The 21,250-nt window shown below is 44.2% G+C and overlaps 1 protein-coding gene across 1 annotated transcript in view; it reads right to left on the bottom strand.

Moving 5' to 3' along the window:
- Nucleotides 1-21,250, bottom strand: part of LOC122540250 (BTB/POZ domain-containing protein 9-like) — a 151,541-nt gene that overhangs the window by 4,429 nt on the left and 125,862 nt on the right. The window contains exon 6 of the mRNA XM_043675684.1: nucleotides 10,516-10,594. Coding sequence (XP_043531619.1) covers nucleotides 10,516-10,594 — 79 coding nt within the window. The remainder of the gene's footprint in view (nucleotides 1-10,515; nucleotides 10,595-21,250) is intronic.

The raw sequence follows: 21,250 nt of genomic DNA, 5'->3' as shown, positions 1-21,250 counted from the left end.
GGGACAATGGAAATGTGGAGCTGGTTTAAGGAACAGATATTGCGTGTCCTTGATAGGTATGTCCCTGTCAGGCAGGGAGGAAGTGATAAGGTAAGGGAACCGTGGTTTACGACAGAAATTGTATCTCTCGTTATGAAGAAGAAGGAGGCTTATGTGTTGATGAGGCAAGATGGTACAGATGAGGCGATGGAGAGTTACAGATCAGTTCGGAAGGATTTAAAGAGAGAGTTAAGAAGAGCAAAGAGAGGACACGAGCAGGCTTTAGCAAATAGAATAAAGGAGAACCCTAAAGCTTTCTAAAGGTATGTGAGGAATAAAAGGATGACTCGGGTAGGAATAGGGTCAGTCAAAGACAGGAGTGGAAAGTTGTGTGAGATCCTGTGGAGATCGGAGAGGTGCTAAATGAACATTTCTCATCGGTGTTCACTCAGGAAAAGGAGAATATTGGAGAGGAGAAGACAGAGTTATGGACTATGAGACTTGAAAGGATTGAGGTTAGTAAGGAGGAGGCGCTAGCCAATTTAGAAGGAGTGAAAGTAGATAAGTCTCCTGGGCCGGATGCGATTTTGCTGAGAATTTTCCAGGAAGTTAGGGAGGAGATAGCAGAGCCTTTGGCTTTGATCTTTGAGCCATCATTGTCCACAGGTTTAGTACCTGAGGACTGGAGGATTGTAAATGTTGTGCCCTTGTTCAAGAAGGGCAGTAGAGATGGCCCAGGTAATTATAGACCAGTGAGCCTTACCTCTGTTGTAGGAAAGGTTTTGGAAAGGATTATAAGAGATAAAATTTATAATCATCTAGCAAGCAACAATTTGATTGGAGATAGTTAGCATGGTTTCATCAAGAGCAGGTCATGTCTCACAAACCCCATTGAGTTTTTTGAGAAGGTGACCAAGCATGTAGATGAGGGTAGGGCAGTTGACGTGGTATACATGGACTTCAGTAAAGCCTTTGATAAGGTTCCACATGGTAGGCTGTTGGAGAAAATGCAGAGGCATGGAATTGAGGGTAATTTAACAGTTTGGATTGGAAACTGTCTTTCTGAAAGAAGGCAGCGGGTGGTGGTTGATGGAAAGTATTCAACCTGGAGTCCGGTTACTAGTGGTGTGCCACAAGGGTCTGCTTTGGGACCACTGCTGTTTGTCATTTTTATAAATGACTTAGATGCAGGCATAACATAGGTGGATGGATTAGTAAATTTGCAGACGACGCTAAAGTCGGTGGAGTGGTGGTCAGTGTGGAAGAATGTTACAGGTTGCAGGGGGACTTGGATAAACTGCAGAATTGGGCTGAGAGGTGGCAAATGGAGTTCAATGCAGCTAAATGTGAGGTGATGCACTTTGGGAAGAATAACAGGAAGGCAGAGTACTGGGTCAATGGAAAGATTCTTGATAGTGTAGGTGAGCAGCGAGATCTCGGTGTCCATGTACATAGATCCCTGAAAGTTGCCGCCCAGGTTGATAGTACCTTTAAGGCGGCATATGGTACCTTTATTGGTTTCATTGGTTGAGGGACTGCGTTCCAGACCCATGATGTCATGCTGCAACTGTACAAAACACTAGTGGGGCCTCACTTGGAGTATTGTGTACAGTTCTGGTCGCCATATTTTGGGAAGGATGTGAAGCGTTGGAAAAGGTGCAGAGGAGATTTACCAAGATGGTGCCTGGTCTGAAGCGAAGGTCTTATGAGGAAAGGCTGAGAGACTTGGGTCTGTTCTCATTGGAGAGAAGAAGGCTAAGGGGGGATTTGATAGAGACACACAAGATGATCAGAGGATTAGATAGGGTAGACAGAGAAAGTCTTTTTCCTAGGATGATGACGTCAGCGTGTACGAGGGGGCATAACTACAAACTGATAGATTTAAGACAGATGTCAGAGAGTGATCAGGGCGTGGAATGCCCTACCTGCTAATGTAGTCACTATCCACAATTCTGCCTACCTTTGTGTCATCCACAAATTTACTAACCCATCCTTCTTCACCCACATCCGGATCATCTATAAAAATGGCTAACAGCAGTGGCCCCAAAACAGATCCTTGTGGTACACCACTGGTAATTGAGCTCCAGGACGAACATTTCCTATCAGCCACCACCCTCTGACTTCTTTCAGCTCGCCAATTTCTGATCCAAACTGTTAAAGCCGCTTCAATCCCGAAACTCCTTATGTTGTGCAATAGCCTACCATGTGGAACCTTATCAAATGCCTTACTGAAGTCCAAATACACCACATCAACGGCTTTACCTCCATCCACCTGTTTTGTCACCTTCTCAAAGAACTCAATAAGGTTAGTGAGGCACGACCTGCCCTTCACAAAACCATGTTGACTATCTCTAATCAAATTATTCCTTTCCAGATGATTATAAATCCTATCATTTACAACCTTTTCCAACATCTTATCCACAACTGAAGTCAGACTTACTGGCCTATAATTACCAGGATAAGACCTTCTTGAAGAAGGGGACAACATTTGCTATCCTTCAGTATTCTGGCACTACTCCTGTCGACAATGACAACATAAAGCTCAAAGCCAAAGGCTCTTCAATCTACTCCCTGGCTTCCCAGAGAATCTGAGGATAAATCCCATCCGGCCCAGAGCACTTATCTATTTTCAGATCTTCCAAAATTGCTGAAGTCTCCTCTATGTCAACCTCAATCCCATCTAATCGGGTAGCCTGTATCTCCGTAATCTCACTAACATTTCCCTTTTCCAATGTGAATACTGAAAAAAAGTATTCATTAAGGACTTCCCCTATGTCCTCAGATTCCATATATAACTTCCCACTACTATCTTTGATTGGCCCTAATCTTACTGTAGTCATTCTTTTATTCCTGATATACCTGTAGAAAGCCATAGGGATTTCCTTGATCCTATCTGCCAACAACTTCTCATGTCCCCTCCTGGCTCCTCTTAGCCCTCTCTTTTGATCTTTTCTGGCTAACTCTCCAGCCCCCTAACTGAGCCTTCATGCCTCATCCTCACATAAGCCTTCTGCTTTCTCTTGACAAGAGCTTCAACTTCTTTAGTAAACCACGGCTCCCACACTTGACCACTTCCTCCCTGCCTGACAGGTACATACTTACCAAGGACACGCAGTCGATGGCCCTTGAATAGGCTCCACATTTCAATTGTGCCCATCCCCCAGCAGTTTCCTTGCACCCCCCCCCCCATCGAGGCATCCTAAATCTTGCCTAATCGCATCATAATTGCCTTTCCCCAGTTATACCTCTTTCCCTGTGGTATATTCCTATCCCTTTCCATTACTAAAGTAAACATAACCAAACAGTGGTCACTATCACAAAGTGCTCACCAACCTCCAAATCTAACACTTGACCGGGTTCCTTATCCAGTACCAAATCTAATGTGGCCTCGCCCCTTGTTGGCCTGTCTACATACTGTGTCAGAAAACCCTCCTGCACACATTGAACAAAAACTGACCCATCTAAACTACATAAACTATAGCATTCCCAGTCAATATTGGGGATGTTAAAGTCCCCAAAACAATTACCCTGTTACTCTCGCTCCGATCGAGACAACATGGAAGTCCCAGGTACTAACCCTTGCTGAAAGTTCACTCACCTTATTCCGAATGCTCCTGGCATTGAAGTACACACGTCAAACCAACATCCTGATTGCTGGTGCCCTCTCGTGACCTTGTAAACCAATCCCTGACCTCACTGCCCTCCCCCTGTTCCCATCCCCCTGCTACATTAGTTTAAACCCTCCCCGAAGAGCTTTAGCAAATCTCCCCCCTGAGGAAATTGGTACCCCTCTGGTTCAGGTGAAGACCATCCTGTTTGTAAAGGTCCCACCTCCCCCAGAAAGAGCCCCAATTATCCAAGAATCCAAAACCCTCCCTCCTGCATCATCCCTGTAGCCATGTGTTCAGTTCCAGCCTCTTCCTGTTCCTCACCTCACTAGCACGTGGCATGGGCAACAAACCAGAGATAACCACTCTGTTTGTCCTAGCTCTAAACTTCCATCCTAGCTCCCTGAATTTCTGCCTTCGATCCTCACCTTCCTTCCTACCTATGTCGTTAGTATCTATGAGGACCACAACTTGGGGCTGCTCCCCCTCCCCCTCAAAGATCCCAAAAACATGATCAGAGACATCACGAACCCTGGCACCTGGGAGGCAACACACCAACCGAGAGTCTCTCTCGTTCCCACTGAACCTTCTAGCTGTCCCCTAACTATGGAGTCCACAATGACTTATGCTCTGCTCCTCTTCCCCTTTCCTTTCTGAACAGGGATAGACTCTGCGCCGGAGACCTGTACCCCATTGCTTACCCCTGGTAAGATGTCCCCCCCAACAGTATCCAAAATGGTACTTATTGTTGAGGGGAATGGCCACAGAGGTTCCCTGTACTGCCTACAAGTTCCCTTTCCTACCACTGACGGTAACCCATCCACCTTCCTCACACGGCTGTGGAGTAACTACCTCCCTGTAACTCCTCTCAATAAATTTACAAGGGTGTTGCTTGGACTCAACAGTCTGAGCTATAGGGAGAGGCTGGACATGTTAGGACGTTTTCTTTAGAGCGTAGGAGACTGAGGGGGACCTTATAGAAGTGGAAAAGATCATGAGAGGCATGGACAGGGTGAATGCACTCAGTCTGTGTCCCAGGGTTAGGGAATCGAGGACTAGAGGGCATCAGTTTAAGGTTAGAGGGGAAAGAACAAGAGGGAACCTGAGAGGCAACATTTTTACACAGAGGGTGGTATGCAGATAGAATGAGCTGCCAGCGGAAGTGGCTGAGGCAGGTACATGCATTACATTTAAAAGGCAGTTGGACAAATACATGGATAGGAAAGATTAAGAAGGATAAGTGCAGGGAAATGAGGTTAGAGTCATAGAGTCCTCCAGCACGGAGACAGGCCCTTTGGCCCAAACTGGTCCATGCTGACCCAATGTCCATCAATGCTAACCCCATTTCCCGGAACTTTACCTGCCTGATAAAAGTAGCGGTGCTCTGAAAGCTAGTATTTCCAAATGAACCTATTGGACTATAACCTGGTGTTGTGTGATTTTTAACTTTGTCCACCCCAGTCCAACACCGGCATCTCCACATTGTATCTTTCTAAGCCTTTCCTATTCATGTATTTCATAGAATCATAAAAGCCTTACAATGTGGAAACAGATCATTTGGCCCAACAAGTCCACACCAACTCTCCTAGGAGTATCCCACCCATACCCATTCCTCCTACCCCATATTTACCCCCTGACTAAAGCACCTAACCTACACATCCCTGAATGCTGTGGGCAATTTAGCCTGACCGATTCACTTAACCTGGCCATCTTTGGAATGTGGGAGGAAACCAGAGCAAAGCCACGCAGACACGGGGAGAATGTACAAACTCCACACACAGACAGTCGCTCGAGGCTGGAATCGAAACCGGGTCCCTGGCACTGTCAGGCAGCAGTGCTAACCACTGAGCCATCGTGCCACCTTGTGAATGTACCCGCCTCAACCACTTCTGCTGGCAGCTCATTCCATATGCGTACCACCCTCTGGTAAAAAAGTTGTCTCTCTAAATACCTCACTTTTAAAGGCCTCTCCCAGTTGCAAGGTCCCTTTGCCTGCAAACCAACTACTCCAACCAACCCCTGCAAACTCCTGTCTAACTCCATCAACTACTCCAACCAACCCCTGCAAACTCCTGTCTAACTCCATCAAAATTTGCCTTAGAATGTGGGGAGGAACGATGGACATTTTGGTCGGCATGGACCAGTTTGAGTCTCCATGCTGTATGACTCTATTTGAGAAGGAATCACATAAACGATTACTGTACAAGATTGGAGACCTCATAGTATTATGGTAATGTATCAGCATTGATTGGTTAACCCACAGAAGAAACAGTTCAGAATAATCCATCTTCCCGAGGTTGAAATGACATAACTAGTGGAGTGCCACACAGATCAGTTTTAGGGTATCAATGATTTACTATCTGTATTAATGACTCGGAGGAAGAGGCAGAGTGTTATGTATTTAAATTTTCTGATGATACACAAAGAGATGGGAGGACATGTTCTAATGAGGACATTAGGATCTGCCCCAGGATATAGATAGGATCTAATGAGGACGTTAGGAATCTGCCCCAGGATATAGATAGGATCTAACGAGGACATTAGGAATCTGCCCCAGGATATAGATAGGATCTAATGAGGACGTTAGGAATCTTCCCCAGGATATAGATAGGATCTAACGAGGACGTTAGGAATCTGCTCCAGGATATAGATAGGATCTAACGAGGACGTTAGGAATCTGCTCCAGGATATAGATAGGATCTAACGAGGACGTTAGGAATCTGCTCCAGGATATAGATAGGATCTAACGAGGACGTTAGGAATCTGCTCCAGGATATAGATAGGATCTAACGAGGACGTTAGGAATCTGCTCCAGGATATAGATAGGATCTAACGAGGACGTTAGGAATCTGCTCCAGGATATAGATAGGATCTAACGAGGACGTTAGGAATCTGCTCCAGGATATAGATAGGATCTAACGAGGATGTTAGGAATCTGCCCCAGGATATAGATAGGATCTAATGAGGACGTTAGGAATCTGCCCCAGGATATAGATAGGATCTAATGAGGACGTTAGGAATCTGCCCCAGGATATAGATAGGATCTAATGAGGACGTTAGGAATCTGCCCCAGGATATAGATAGGATCTAACGAGGACATTAGGATCTGCTCCAGGATATAGATAGGATCTAACGAGGACGTTAGGAATCTTCCCCAGGATATAGATAGGATCTAACGAGGACGTTAGGAATCTGCCCCAGGATATAGATAGGATCTAACGAGGATGTTAGGAATCTTCCCCAGGATATAGATAGGATCTAATGAGGACGTTAGGAATCTGCCCCAGGATATAGATAGGATCTAACGAGAACGTTAGGAATCTGCCCCAGGATATAGATAGGATCTAATGAGGACGTTAGGAATCTGCCCCAGGATATAGATAGGATCTAACAAGGACATTAGGATCTGCTCCAGGATATAGATAGGATCTAACGAGGACGTTAGGAATCTTCCCCAGGATATAGATAGGATCTAATGAGGACGTTAGGAATCTTCCCCAGGATATAGATAGGATCTAACGAGGACGTTAGGAATCTGCCCCAGGATATAGATAGGATCTAACGAGGACGTTAGGAATCTGCTCCAGGATATAGATAGGATCTAACGAGGACGTTAGGAATCTTCCCCAGGATATAGACAGGTTGAGTCAGTGGGCAAAGTCTTGGCAACTGGATTTTAATGGAACAAAAGTATGAGGTCATGCATTTTGGTAAGAAAAATCAGAAGGTAAAATAATGAATTCAATGGAGAGATACCCCAAAATACTGTGGTATAGAGGGAGCTGGGTGCTCTTCTGTATGAAACTTTAGACAAAATATTAACATGCAACTGCACCAAGTAATGAAGACAGCAAATGGAATCTTGGCCTTTAATGCTGAGGGGTTTGAGTTTTAAAACAGAGAAGTCGAATTACAACCATACAGTGCACTGGTAAGGCCACATCTGGAACACTTTTTGTCCCTGTATTTAAGATCAGAAGACAGAGGGGCAGAGGTAGGCCATCCAGCCCATTAAGTCAACTCTGCGATTCATTGAGATCACGACTGATCTGATAACCCTCAACTCCAGTTTGTTGCCTTTCCCCCATAACCTTTGATACCCTGACTGAATGAAAAGTTATCTCAGCCCACTATACTTAATGACACAGCCTTGACAGCTCACCGTGGTAAAGACTTCCAGAGATTCACTCTCTCTGAAAAGAAACTTCTCTTCATTTCCATTTTCAACATACAACCCCTTATTCTCAGATTATGCCTTCTGATCCTACACTTTCCCGCAAGGGGAAATAATATTGCCACATCCACCCTGTCAAGTCCCTTCCAATGTCAGTGGTGACAGCTGGTTGTTGTGTCCACTAATTGGATAGTTTAGTGGGCTCCTCGGAACTGGCCCCACTCCAGCATCAAAAGGTCCTGGTGGAGCACTAAGAAGATGATCAAACTTGACTGTCTAGGAAGAATTAAATATCATAAGTTTTCTGCCAAATGTTTCCATCAAATAAGCACAGCTGCAAGACAAGAAATATAAATTCAGTCCAATAATCATGAATTAAATAACGTCTGATTTTTCTTTTGGAAAAAAAACTTCACCATTTTCAAATGCAACCTGCAATAGTTGTCCAGCTTGGAAACGGAATCATTCAATCACGTGACCAATGAGTTTCCAGAGGGGTCAGAGGTCAGACAACAACTGTTCAAGATATTTCTTAATGACTTGCTGGAAGGACATGAATGCGATGTCACAGAATTTGCAGACAACACAACAATAGGTAGAAAGGCATGTCGTCATAGGGATGCAAACAGTTTAGTGAAAGATCGGGACAGGAGATGTAAGTGGGCAAAAGATTGTTAGAGTCTATTATGGAAAAGTTGTTCATTTTGGAAAGAGAACAAAAGATTTGAATATTATTTAAATGGCCAGAGACTACAGGAAGCTGCAGCACAAAGGATTCGGGGGGTGGGAATGTGCTCAAAACACAGAGAGCGAGCACCCATGTACAGCAGGTAATCAGGAAGGGCTAATGGAATGCTGGCCCTTATTTCAAGGGGGTTGGAGTATAAGGGTAGAGAAGTCTTACTGTAACTGTACAGGGAGCTGGGGAGAGCACATCTGGAACACTGTCAGCAGCTGCGTCCCTTATTTCAGGAAAGTACCATTTGAAAGACTGAGATAGATTCTTGATTAGTGGGGAATCAAGATTTATGAGGAAAGGGCAAGAAAATAGACACAAAGAATCAGCCATGATCCTATTGAATGGTAAGGAGGCTCGAGGGGCCAAATGGCCTACTCCTGTCCCTAATTCTTCTGGTCTATAATCTAGGCCAGGAACTGGTAAACCAAATGTCTCATGTCTTCTAACCACCCTATTTACGTGTTCTGCTGCCTTCAGGGATGTGTGGACAAGCACTCTGAAATTCCTCTTGTTCCTCAAGGTTTCCTTGTGTTCTGCCATTGAGTGCTCCCTTAACCTGTAACTTCTCCTAAAGTGCATCATCTCACACTTCTTTTCCACATCACTTTAAATCTATACCCTCTTGTTCATTTTTTTTTTTATGAGCAGGAAAGCTTCTCCCTAAATACTCTTTACAGTTTTTAAAACATCTATCAAATCTCCTATTAGCCTTCTTCTCTCCAAGAGAATTGTCTCAACCTCTTCAATCTAACCTCATCACTGAAGTTTCTCATCCCTGAAACTGTTCTTGTAAATTGCTTCTACATCTTTCCAATGCATTCACATCTTTCCTATAACGCGGCGTCCACAAGTGTATACAATACTCCAGCTGAAACATTATGCATGTCTTGTACAAATTCAACATCACTTTCTGATCTTGTATTCTATGGCCCTATTAGTAAAGCCAATGACACTGCATGCTTTATTAACTGCTCTTTCCATCTTCAATGATCTGTACACATCTACATCCAAGTCCTTCTATTCTTGCATGCCTTTTAGAACCTTACCCCCTAATTTATATTATATTACAATGTTAATCCTACAAAGTGCCTCATCTGCCACCTAGCCATTCACTGTACCAACTTAGTAATGTCAGTTTGGAGTTCCACACTGTCTTCCTCACAGTTTACAATTCTTCCAAATTTAATGACATCAGCAAAATAAATCAAGTACTCAATTGGTGCTCTCAACTTCTTCCTCATCCAAGAAATATTCATTTGGGCCCTAATTATCCCAATCAATCCTTAGATAACATTTCACTGTTTTTGTGGATTGCCTTTTGCCTTAGTAATAGAGTCACAGAGATGTACAGCACAGAGAGAGACTTTTCAGTCCAACCTGTCCATGCCGATCAGATATCCCAACCCAATCTAGGCCCACCTGCCAGCACCCAGCCCATATCCCTCCAAACCCTTCCTAATCATATACTCATCCAGATGTCTTTTAAATATAAATGTACCAACCTCCACCACTTCATCTGGCAGCTCATTCCACACACACACACCACCCTCTCCGTGAAAATGTTGTCCCTTAGGTCTCTTTTATATCTTTCTCCTCTCACCCTAAACCTATGCCCTCTAGTTATGGACTCCCCAACCCCAGGAAAATGACCTTGTCTATTTACCCTATTCATGTTCCTCATGATTTTATAAACCTCTATAAGATCACCCCTCAGCCTCTAACGCTCCAGGGAAAACAGCCCCAGTCTATTCGGCCTCTCCCTGTAGCTCAAATCCTCCAACCCTGGCAACATCCTTGTAAATTTTTTCTGAACCCTTTCACGTTTCACAACATCCTTCCTTAAGCATGTCCTGTGGGCTTGGAAGGTGCTGTGTAAATGCAAGTCTATCATGCTTTTCCCTCAATATGCGGTTCTATCTGGTCAGGTGATTCTCCAAAACAATTCCAATCTGACCTTCCCTTTAAGCAAGCTCATAGAACAGTCCTAATACACTGTATTTGCCTGTATATCACACCTCATTGGCTGTGTTATAGGTCCCGACGATCCTGATAAACACCACCGGCTGCAACTCGAAGCTGATAGTTTGCCATGATCTGGAATCAAAACACAGGAAACACAAATTAAACAGGAGAACAGGATCAATACAAACACTGAGAGATCCTTTCTTAATGAGAGAGTAACGTTTCAGCAATCCCAGAATTAGACCAGCAGCCAAACATTGAGAAATGTGCAAAACTTCAAACTAAGAGAAAGGTGCAAATATGGTTAGGAGATGTAAAACTTTTGCTAATTTGCTTTCCCTCAGTTAAACATTTGAGCTCAGAGAGAGATATTCCTGAGGTGAAAATGTTTATTGCTTGCTGAAGATTATTCTCACCTTTCATTAACATCACACATGGATTCCAGGGAGTGCAAGGCCTTACTGTAATTGTAATACCTGATGCAGAATATCTTCAGACAGCAGCAAGACTAAACAATCAGTCATCTTTACAAAGAAGAAAATGACAGACATTCATGTGGCAGCAATGCGGTTTCATGCGCATGCACTCCTTTTGGTAACTTCACCAGGTTGATAACTTGTTTTTAGATATTGCTGGTGTTGCTTTTGGCAAGCTGTCCTGCACTCTCCAATAAGCCAAGGTTGATCCCCTCGCTTGATGGTAATGGTAGGGTAGGGTATGTACCAGACCATGAGGTTGCAGATTGTGTTGGAGGATGATCCTGCTGCTGCTGATAGCCACAGTGCCTCACAGACATGAGAGTCGGCTCGATAGATCTGTTCAAACTCCATTTAGCATGGTGAATGAAAACAGACCAACACAGCACAGGAACCAACCCTTTAGCCCACCATGTCTGTGCTGAGCATGATGCCATTTTAAACTAAACCCCATTTACCTGCACCTAGTCTGTGTCCCTCTATTCCCTACCTGTTTATGTGTCTGCCTGAATGTGTCCTAAACACTGCCTTTGGATTTGCTTCTACCTCCTTCCCTGGCAGCACATTCTGGGCACCTACCCGTATAAAAAGCTTTCCTCACACATCTCCTATCAACTTATCCCACTTTGACTAAAACTTAAGCCCCCTATTATTTGACATTTCCACCCTGGGAAAAAGACTCTGATTGTCCACGTCTCTCATAAATTCATACTTCTGTAAAGTTGTCCCTCGACCTCCAACGCTCTATCTATAACAACCCAAGTTTGTCTGACCTTTCCTAATAGCTAATCTACTTCAACCTTGGCAATATCCTGATAAACCTCTTTTACACCAAAATCCCTATATCTTTCCTATAGTGTGGTGACCAGAGCTGCAAACAATACTCCAAACGTTGTGCATTGAAGTTTTATATAGCTACAATATGACTTGCCAACATTTTATACTCAAGGCCCTGGCTGAAGGAGGCAAGCATGCTGTATATACTCTCTACACCACCCCCAAGATCCCTCTGTATGTCAATGCTCTGAAAGGTCCTGCCATTCACTGCACGATTTTCCTCCTGCATTTGACATTCCACAACAGATCAGCTCACAACTACCTGGATTAAACTCCATCTGCCATAACTGTCCAATTATCCAACAGACCCACATGCTGCTGCATCCTTTGAGAACCTACCTCACAATTCACAACTCCACCAATTTTTGTGTTGTCTGCAAACTTACATATCAGATCACCTACATTCTCATCCAAATCATTTATATGTAATAAACAACAAAGGGCACAGCACTGATCCTTCGAGAACACCACTCTGGTCAGAAAAACACTCCTCTATAACTACTCTGTCTTCCATGGCCAAGACAATTTTGTATCCAACTTAAAATCATCACTGATTCCTATCTCTAAGAAGTCCATTTTTTTCCAAATGTAAGTAAATCCGGTCCCTAAAAACCTTTTCCAATAAATTACTTATCATAGATGTAAGGCTCACCAGCCTATGAACACAGAATCCTAACAGTGCAAATAGAGCCATTCCGACCATCAAGTCTGCACAACCCTGGATATCATGGGTCAATTAGCATAGTCAATCCACCTAACCTAAACATCTTTGGACTGTGGGGGGAAACCCACCCAATCACTGGGAAAACGTGCAAGCTTTGCACAGACAGTCACCCATACCTGCAATCAAACCTGCATCCCTAGCACTGTGAGACAGCAGTGCTAACCTAACCATGCTGCCAGTCTATGCTTTCCTGTATTATCTTAAACAAAGGGACAACATAGACAATTCTCCAGTCTTCTGGGTCCTTGCCTGTGACTAAACAAGATCCAAGATCTCTGCCAATGGCTGAGCAATCTCCTTCCTTGCATCCCTCAGTATCCTGAGACAGATCCCATCAGATCCCAGGCACTTACCTACCTTAATGTTTTTCAAGATATCTAACATCTCCTCCTTCTTAATACTGACCTGCCCTTGATTATCAACATACCCCTCCCTAATCTTACCATCATCCATGCCCTTTTCCTTGATGATGACCGATACAAAGCATTCATTAAGAATCTCACCCACTTCCTCTGGTGACACACACAAATTCTAGCTTCGTTGAGAGTGGACCTGGTCTTTCCTGAGCTATCATCTTGCTCCCAGTGTATGTATAAAATGCCTTGGGATTCTTATTAATCCTACTTGCCAAGGATTAATTTTGCTTTTCCCATTCTTGTTTAAATTCTTCCCTTCTTCCTTTCTATTTCTCAAGAGCCTTGTCTGATTCCAGTTTCCTCAGTTGAAACTTTATTGCTGGAACAGCACAGCAGGTCAGGCAGCATCCAGGGAACAGGAGATTCGACGTTTCGGGCACAGGCTCATTCCTGAAGAAGGGCCTGTGCCCGAAACGTCGAATCTCCTGTTCCCTGGATGCTGCCTGACCTGCTGTGCTGTTCCAGCAATAAAGTTTCAACTTTGATCTCCAGCATCTGCAGACCTCACTTTCTCCTTCCAGTTTCCTAAACCTTATATATGCTTCCTCTCTCTTTTTGACTAAACTTTCAATATCTTGTCACCTAGGGTTCCCGAATTGTGCCATGATAACCTTTCATTTTCATAGGAACATGCAAGTCCTGAATTCTGATCAACTTCTAATTAGATGGTCCCTATCTAATTTCTCCAGTTCCTGCCTAATGCTGTTAAAATTAGCCTTCCCCCAATTTAGCATTTTCACCCAAGGACCAAACTTGTTTTTATCCACAACTACCTTAAAATTTACTGAATTATGATCCCCATTACAGAAACGGTCCCTAATTCTAATCCACTGATACTCTGGTCACCTGACCAGACTCATTCCCCAGAACTAGGTCTGGTATAGTTTCTTCTATGGTTGGACTATCTACAAATTGTTTCATTAAATACTCCTGGATGCAGTTACCAAACTCTGTCCAAGTTAAACACCAGGGAGTGTTTATGGGAGTTCTAGGTGATATTCGGGAAGTTAAAATTACTCATTATAACAACCCTGTTGTTTTTAGATCTTTCTATGATCTGCTTACATATCTGTCCCTCTATCTCCCGCTGGCTATTGGGAGGCCTGTAATATAACCTCGTCATAGTGATGGCACCTTTCTTTATTCCTGGGTTCTACCCATGTAGCCTCACTGGATGAGCCCTCCAGAATATCCTCCCTCACTACAGTTGTGACATTCCCCTTAATCAGTAATGCAACTCCCCCACCCCTTTTTATATCCCTCTGTATCAAGCCTGAAACACTTAAACTGGAACATCGAGTTGCAAGTCCTGTCCCTTCTCTTAACCAAGTTTCTGTAATGCCTACCACATCGGGCTCGAAGCTCATCTGCCTTACCTGCTATACTCTTTGCATTGAGATAAATGCCTTTCAGACTGCCAGTCCCGCCATATTCATTAACCTGGCCCTGCCTGTTCTTTCTATTAGGTAGATTTACTTGACTTAAACCTCTACTTTCTCCTCAATCACTCCACTTGCTGACCTTCTGCTCTGGCTCCCACCACCCCCTCACCCCCTGCTGAGAGACACTAACAAACCTCCCGTCAGTATATTGGTGCCCCTTCAGTTTAGGTACAACCTGTCCTTCTTCTAAGTTCCCTCCTGCCCTGGAAGAGACCTCAATGACACAGATATCTGAAGCCCTTCCTCCTTTACTTGCTCTTCAGCTATGTATTTAACTGATTCAGTGCCCATTGTCACAAAGCTAGTCCTTTTTTTTGAACGTTTTGAGTGGTCTGGCCTGGTCTATAACAGATTGGGGGCTCTTTGTGGGATTTTAAACAGTGAGTGGTAGATGCTAGTGTCTTTATTTCGGGTGTTGGTTTGGTTGGGTAGTCAAAGCTTGGGATAGTAATGGCTCTTTCAGTCACCAAGAGTTTTCTGGACACAGATGCAATGATTTTGGACGTTTTACAAAAGGTGAATAAAGCCAAGCTGCAGGAATTAGCACAGAAGCTGGAACTGGACCTGCCTGCTTCTGTGAGGAAAGGAGAGATAATTACAGCAGTAACTCAGCATTTAAACTTGCTGGAGAAACCATCAGAATCTATAGAGATGGCAAGGATTCAATTGTAAATGAAGCAGCTTGAGTTCGAGACGAGAGATAAGGAAAGGGCAGCAGAAATGAAACAGTTTGGGATATGATTAAAAGCAGAAGAGAGGGAAAAAGAGAGAGCTTTTAAACTTCAAAGACTAACACTTAAAAATGAAAGTTAGCTTAAAAGGCTGGAGATAAAGGCTGAGGGTAGGCTTGGTAGGAAGGAAGCGAGGATGAGCAAGCCCCTGGTAGTCAGAAACCCAGTCCAAGCATTGCCTAAATTTGATGAGAAGGATGTGGAAGCATTTTTCATCTCATTTGAAAAGGTGGCTAAACAAATGCAGTGGCCTGTGGCAATGTGGGTTTTATTGATCCAAACAAATCTGTAGGTAGGGCTAGTGAGGTATTCACATCAGTATGAGAGGAGGTATCTGGGGAGTATGAGGAGGTGAAAAAAGCCATTTTATGTGCGTATGAGCTGTACCAGAAGCCAATAGACAACATTTCAGGAATCTAAGGAGGGATCCTGGTCAAAACTTTATTGAGTTTGACAGGATCAAACACAGTAATTTCGATAGATGGATCAGAGCTCTAAAAATCGAGCAAACCTATGATGCCCTTTGAGTGGTAATTATTTTGGAAGAATTTAAAAATTCAGTGCCTGAAGTAGTGCAACCTCATGTGGAAGAGCAGAGAGTTAAAACAGCGAGGTTAGCAGCTGGAGGGGCTGATGGTTATGAGCTAGTCCATAAAACCCGGTTTGGCTTCCAGAAGCAATTTCAGGGATAGAAACTGGGGCAAAGAGAAATCCTCACGTGGAAAGGGAAAGGTAGGTCTCAGTGAAGATCCTAAGGAGAACTTACCACAGGGTAAAAAAGAAACCCTTGAGGGGGACAAAGAAGTTAAAAAGCTCCAGTGTTTTCACTGTAATAAAATGGGCCACACAAAATCACAGTGTTGGTGGGCTAGGAGAAAGTCAGACGTAGGAAAACCAGACACGCCTGGGAGTTTTGTTGGAGTAGTAACAAAAAGCACAAGGGAAGTTAGACAACTGCCTCAGAGTGTACATGATAGAACATAGGACATAGAACAGTACAGCACAGAATAGGCCCTTCAGCCCATTTGCCAACCACTGATCCTCATATATACACCCTTAAATGTCTGTGACCATATGCATGTCCACGAGTCTCTTAAATGTCCCCAATGACCTCGCTTCCACAACTGCTGCTGGCAATGCATTCCATGCTCTCACAACTCTGTGTGTAAAGAACCCGCCTCTGACATCCCCTCTATACTTTCCTCCAACCAGCTTAAAACTGTGACCCCTCGTGTTAGCCATTTCTCTCCTGGGAAATAGTCTCTTAATGAAAGCCAAAACACCATATGCTTTCTTAACAACCCTGTCCACTTGGGTGACCATTTTAAGGGACCTATGTTCCTGCACACCAAGATCCCTCTGTTCCTCCGCACTGTCAAGAATCCTATCCTTAATCCTGTACTCAGCTTTCAAATTCGACCTTCCAAAATGCATCCCCTCGCATTTATCCAGGTTGAACTCCATCTGCCATCTCTCAGCCCATCTCTGCATCCTGTCAATGTCCCGCTGCAGCCTACAACAGCCTTCTATACTGTCAACGACACCTCCAACCTTTGTGTCATCTGCAAACTTGCTGACCCATCCTTCAATCCCCTCATCCAAGTCATTAATAAAAATTACAAACAATAGAGGCTCAAGGACAGAGCCCTGTGGAACACCATTCACCACTGACTTCCAGGCAGAATATTTTCCTTCTACTACCACTCGCTGTCTTCTATTGGCCAGCCAATTCTGTATCCAGACAGCTAAGTTCTCCTGAATCCCATTCCTCCTGACCTTCTGAATGAGCCTACCATGGGGAACCTTATCAAATGCCTTGCTGAAGTCCATATACACCACATCCACAGCTCGACCCTCATCAACCTTTCTAGTCACATCCTCAAAGAACTTGATAAGTTTGTGAGGCATGACCTGCCCCACACAAAGCCGTGTTGACTGCATTTAATCAAGCCATGCTCTTCCAGATGGTCATAAATCCTATCCCTTAGAAGATGATCAGAGGTTGATTAAGAAGGAAGTGCCAGATCTGCTTAAAAACTTACATGCAAGGGTAAGGTTTATTCACACAGGCCAGGAGCAGTAGGTAAAGAGGTTACAATATTAAGGGAAACAGGATCCTCTCAGTCTGTAATGCTGAGGGATGAGGAGATATGTACTCCTGAGGGACAATTGCCAGAAAAGGTGCTGGTAACAGGAATTCATGGTGAGACCAAAAGTGCTCAGTATGTAAAGTGAGGCGAGAGAGTCCAGAGAAGGGTGGAGAATTTGTGGTAGGAGTACTGGACAAACTCTCAGCTCCAGGAGTACAACTTGTCCCTGAAAATGATACAGCTGATTCACTGGTAGGTGTGCTGCCTACTCTAGTTGAAAAGCCAGTGGAGACGCAGGCAACTGAAGACCTGGAGAATGTTTATCCAGGAATTTTCCCAGATTGTGAAGCAAGTTGAAGCAGGAGAGATCAAAAGGAACACAAAAGGAAGCTGACACAGCATTCTCTGAGACCTTTTTTGATCAGATAAATGGAACAGAAAAGGAACAAATAGATAAACATGCAATTATCTTTAGCTCTACTACGTTTATTGAATTACAGCAGAACGATAAGTTAAAACAGTTATATCAAAAGGCATTTACAGAGAAGGAAAGTGAATGCATCCCTGTGTGTTATTACTTAACAAATGATGTCTTCATGAGGAAATGGAGGCCATCACACACTCAAGCAGATAAGTGGCAGAGATTCATCAAATTGTTTTGCCAGTAAGGTACAGAAAGGAGGTGCTTCAAGAGGCGCATGAGCTACCACTTGGAGATCACTTAATGGTGAGGAAAACATCTAACCAGAACTCCATCAACAAACACATCCTGTTAGACCCCATCTTTAACCGCCTGAGAAAAGTAACAGGAAGTGACTTCACCACAGGAAATGACATCACCAATCCAAAGAAACCCAAACATATAAAGAGAAAGCAGGAATTTTCAGCATTGCTTCGTCTGAGGCCCATTGAAGATGTTACCTAGTAGGGTAATGAAACATCTGGAAATGAACTTTTCAGCTCGGCGAACTCGAATGAGATACGGAGGCGTTCGGTGGTGGGTGCACCACAGCCTGAATTCGCATGGGGTTGTGCATGTTTATAGTTAGTATTGTATATATGTGTGTTTAGACTCCTAACTGGGATTTTGAAGGGTTAAAAATGAAACCAGCTTTTGGTATTGATGGTTCATTTTTTTTAAGGGGTGAGCTGTCACAAACCTAGTCCTTTTGTTTCTAAAAGCTGTTCCTTGGCTCAAGGACACTGTGTCTTTGATTTTTTTTCAGAGGGATAATAAACCAGGCTGGGCTCCAATCAGACTGGTTTGGTACAGAGATGAAAAGGAATTTGAGAGGCCTTTTGTTTATATGTAAACAGATGAGACTTCAGGCCAAAGTGACCTTTAGAAGTGACCTGTATAATGAAAGTGGAGTGGTCGGCTCTCTAGCACAGCAGGTTAGCCCAGAACTGGTTGGGAGTTCAACAGTGAACTGTGTGGAAACTCTGTCTTCTCCCCTTCTAACTTCAACCTGTAGGCATCTGATCCTTTTCTGTACTGTGTTTTAAGGGAGTTTGCTTATTGGACTGTCGTATATATTCAGAACAGCAAAATTAAGTCTAGTTTGGACAGACTGAGTTCTGTAGGGATTCTTTATTCTGTTCTTTGTGTTTCATTGTGTAATTTTGTGAATAAATTTTTTGTCTGTTTTTAAACCTGGTAGTCAACCAAGCTAACTTAATCTGGGAAATTTTCACTGTACACTTAGCGAAATAAATTGCAAAGTTATGGCCTGGGCTGCCTGCTTAAGAATGTTTTGAGTGGTCTGGCCTAGTTCATAACACTATTTCTGGCCTCACTAGCACTTGGCACAAGTAATCCCAAGATTATAACCCTTCAAGTTCCACTTTTCAACTTCCTACCTGTCTTCCTAAATTTCCTTTGGTGGAGGGAGTGGATGTTTGTGGGTGTGGTGCTTTGTCCTGGATGGTGTCAAGTTTCTTGTGTTGTTGGAGCTGCACCCATCCAGACAAATTCCACCACACTTCTAACTTGTACCCTGTAGATGGTGGACAGGCTGTGGGGAGTCAGGAGGTCAGTTACTGATCACAGTATTCCTAGCCTCTGACCCGCTATTTAACCATTGTGTTTATGTGACAGTCAATGGTAGTTTCTGCTCAATGGTAACTCCCAAGGGTGTTGATAGGGCATTCATGATGGTGACACTGTTGAATGTCAAGGGGCGGTGATTAGATTATCTCTTACAGGAGGTAGTTATGCAAGGCATGAATATTACATATCACTTGTCAGCCCAAGCCTGGATATTGTCCAGACCTTCTTGTATTTAAACATGGACTGCTTTGGGATTTCAGAAGTAACAAAAGATGCTGAACATTGCTTAATCATCAGTGAAAATCCCCACTTCTGACCTTGTGATGGAGGGAAGGTCATTGATGAAACAACTGAAGATGGTTGGGCCTAGGACACTACCCTGAGGAACCCCTGCAGAGATGTCCTGGAGCTGAGATGACAGACCCTCCAACAACCACAACCATCTTCCTCTGTGTCAGCTATGACTCTAACCAGTGGAGTGTTACTCATTGATTCCAGTTTTGTCAGGGCTCTTTGATGCCACACTCGGTTGAATGCAGCCTTGATATCAAAGGCTGTCCCTCTCCCCTCCCCTCCCCTCTGGAATTCAGCTCTTTTTGTCCATGTTTGACCCAAGGCTGGAATGAGGTCCAGAGCTGAGTGGCCCTCGGAGAACCCAAACTGGATGTCACTGAGCAGGTTATTGCTGTGAATGCTTCAACCTGATCTTTCGCATTCCAAATTCTCTCTTCCATCATTGTGGATGGAGATATTTGTGGAGCTTCCTCCTCCAGCGATTTGTTTAATTGCCCACGACCATTCACGACTGGATGTGACAGGATTGCAGAGCTTAGATCTGATCCCTTGTTTGTGGGATCCCTTAGCTCTGCCTATCACTTGCTGCTTATGCTCTATGCCATGAAAATAGTCCTGTTTGATGGCTTCACCAGGTTGACACCGTATTATCAGCTATGCTTGGTGCTGCTCCTGGCATGCCCTTCTGTACTCTCCACTGAACCAGTGTTAATCCCCTGGCTTGATGGTAATGGTTGAGTGGGGGATATGCCAGGCCATGAGGTTACCTGCTACAGGCCCAGTTTAGCAGCTATGTCCTTTAGGACCCGACCAGCTTGACCTATAGTACTGCTGCTGAGCTACACTTGGTGGAGGACAGTGAAATCCCCCACCCAGAGGACATTTTGCACCCTTACCATCCTCAGTATTTCCTCCAAATGCTGTTCAACATGTAAGAGTCGTGACACATCAGCTGAAGGAGGATATTACGTGGTTATCAACCAGAGGTTTTCTCTTCATGTTGAACCTGAAGTGATGAGACTTCATGGGGTCTGGAGTCAACATTGAGGACTCCCAGGGAAGCCCATCCCAACTGTATCCCACTGTGTTGCCACCTCTGCTGAGTATGCCCTTCCTGTGGGGTACTCAGGGATATTCCAGGGGTATCCAGGGATGTTAATAGCATCTTATTCCTCGGATGCTGCCTGACTGCCTGTGCTTTTCCACCACCACACGCTTCAATGGTGTGAAGAGCAGTGACTGAGCAACTGTCCTTAGGGAATGATTCCGCGAGTATGACTATACCAGGCTGTTGCTTAACTCTTCTGTGAGGCAGCTCTCTGTGTTGGCACGAGCCCCCCGCATGGGCCCCAGCTATGCCTGCCTGGATATGTGGAACAGTCCATCTTCCGCAACTACACTGGCCCCACCCCCCACCTTTTCCTCCACTACATCGATGACTGTATCGGCGCTGCCTCATGCTCCCACGAGGAGGTTGAACAGTTCATCCACTTCACCAACACCTTCCACCCCGACCTCAAATTCACCTGGACAGTCTCAGATTCCTCCCTCGACCTTTCCATTTCTATCTCAGGCGACTGAATCAACAGACATCTACTACAATCTGACCGACTCCCACAGCTACCTGGACGACACCTCCTCCCATCTTGCCCCCTGTAAAAACGCCATCCCATTCTCCCAATTCCTTCGACTCCGCCGCATCTGCTCCCAGGAGGACCAGTACCAAAA

Source organism: Chiloscyllium plagiosum, chromosome 3 (genome assembly GCF_004010195.1).
Source record: "Chiloscyllium plagiosum isolate BGI_BamShark_2017 chromosome 3, ASM401019v2, whole genome shotgun sequence".
NCBI lineage: Eukaryota > Metazoa > Chordata > Chondrichthyes > Orectolobiformes > Hemiscylliidae > Chiloscyllium > Chiloscyllium plagiosum.
The sequence above is the reverse complement of the archived record's forward strand: the minus strand, read 5'-3'. Positions and strand labels throughout refer to the sequence as shown.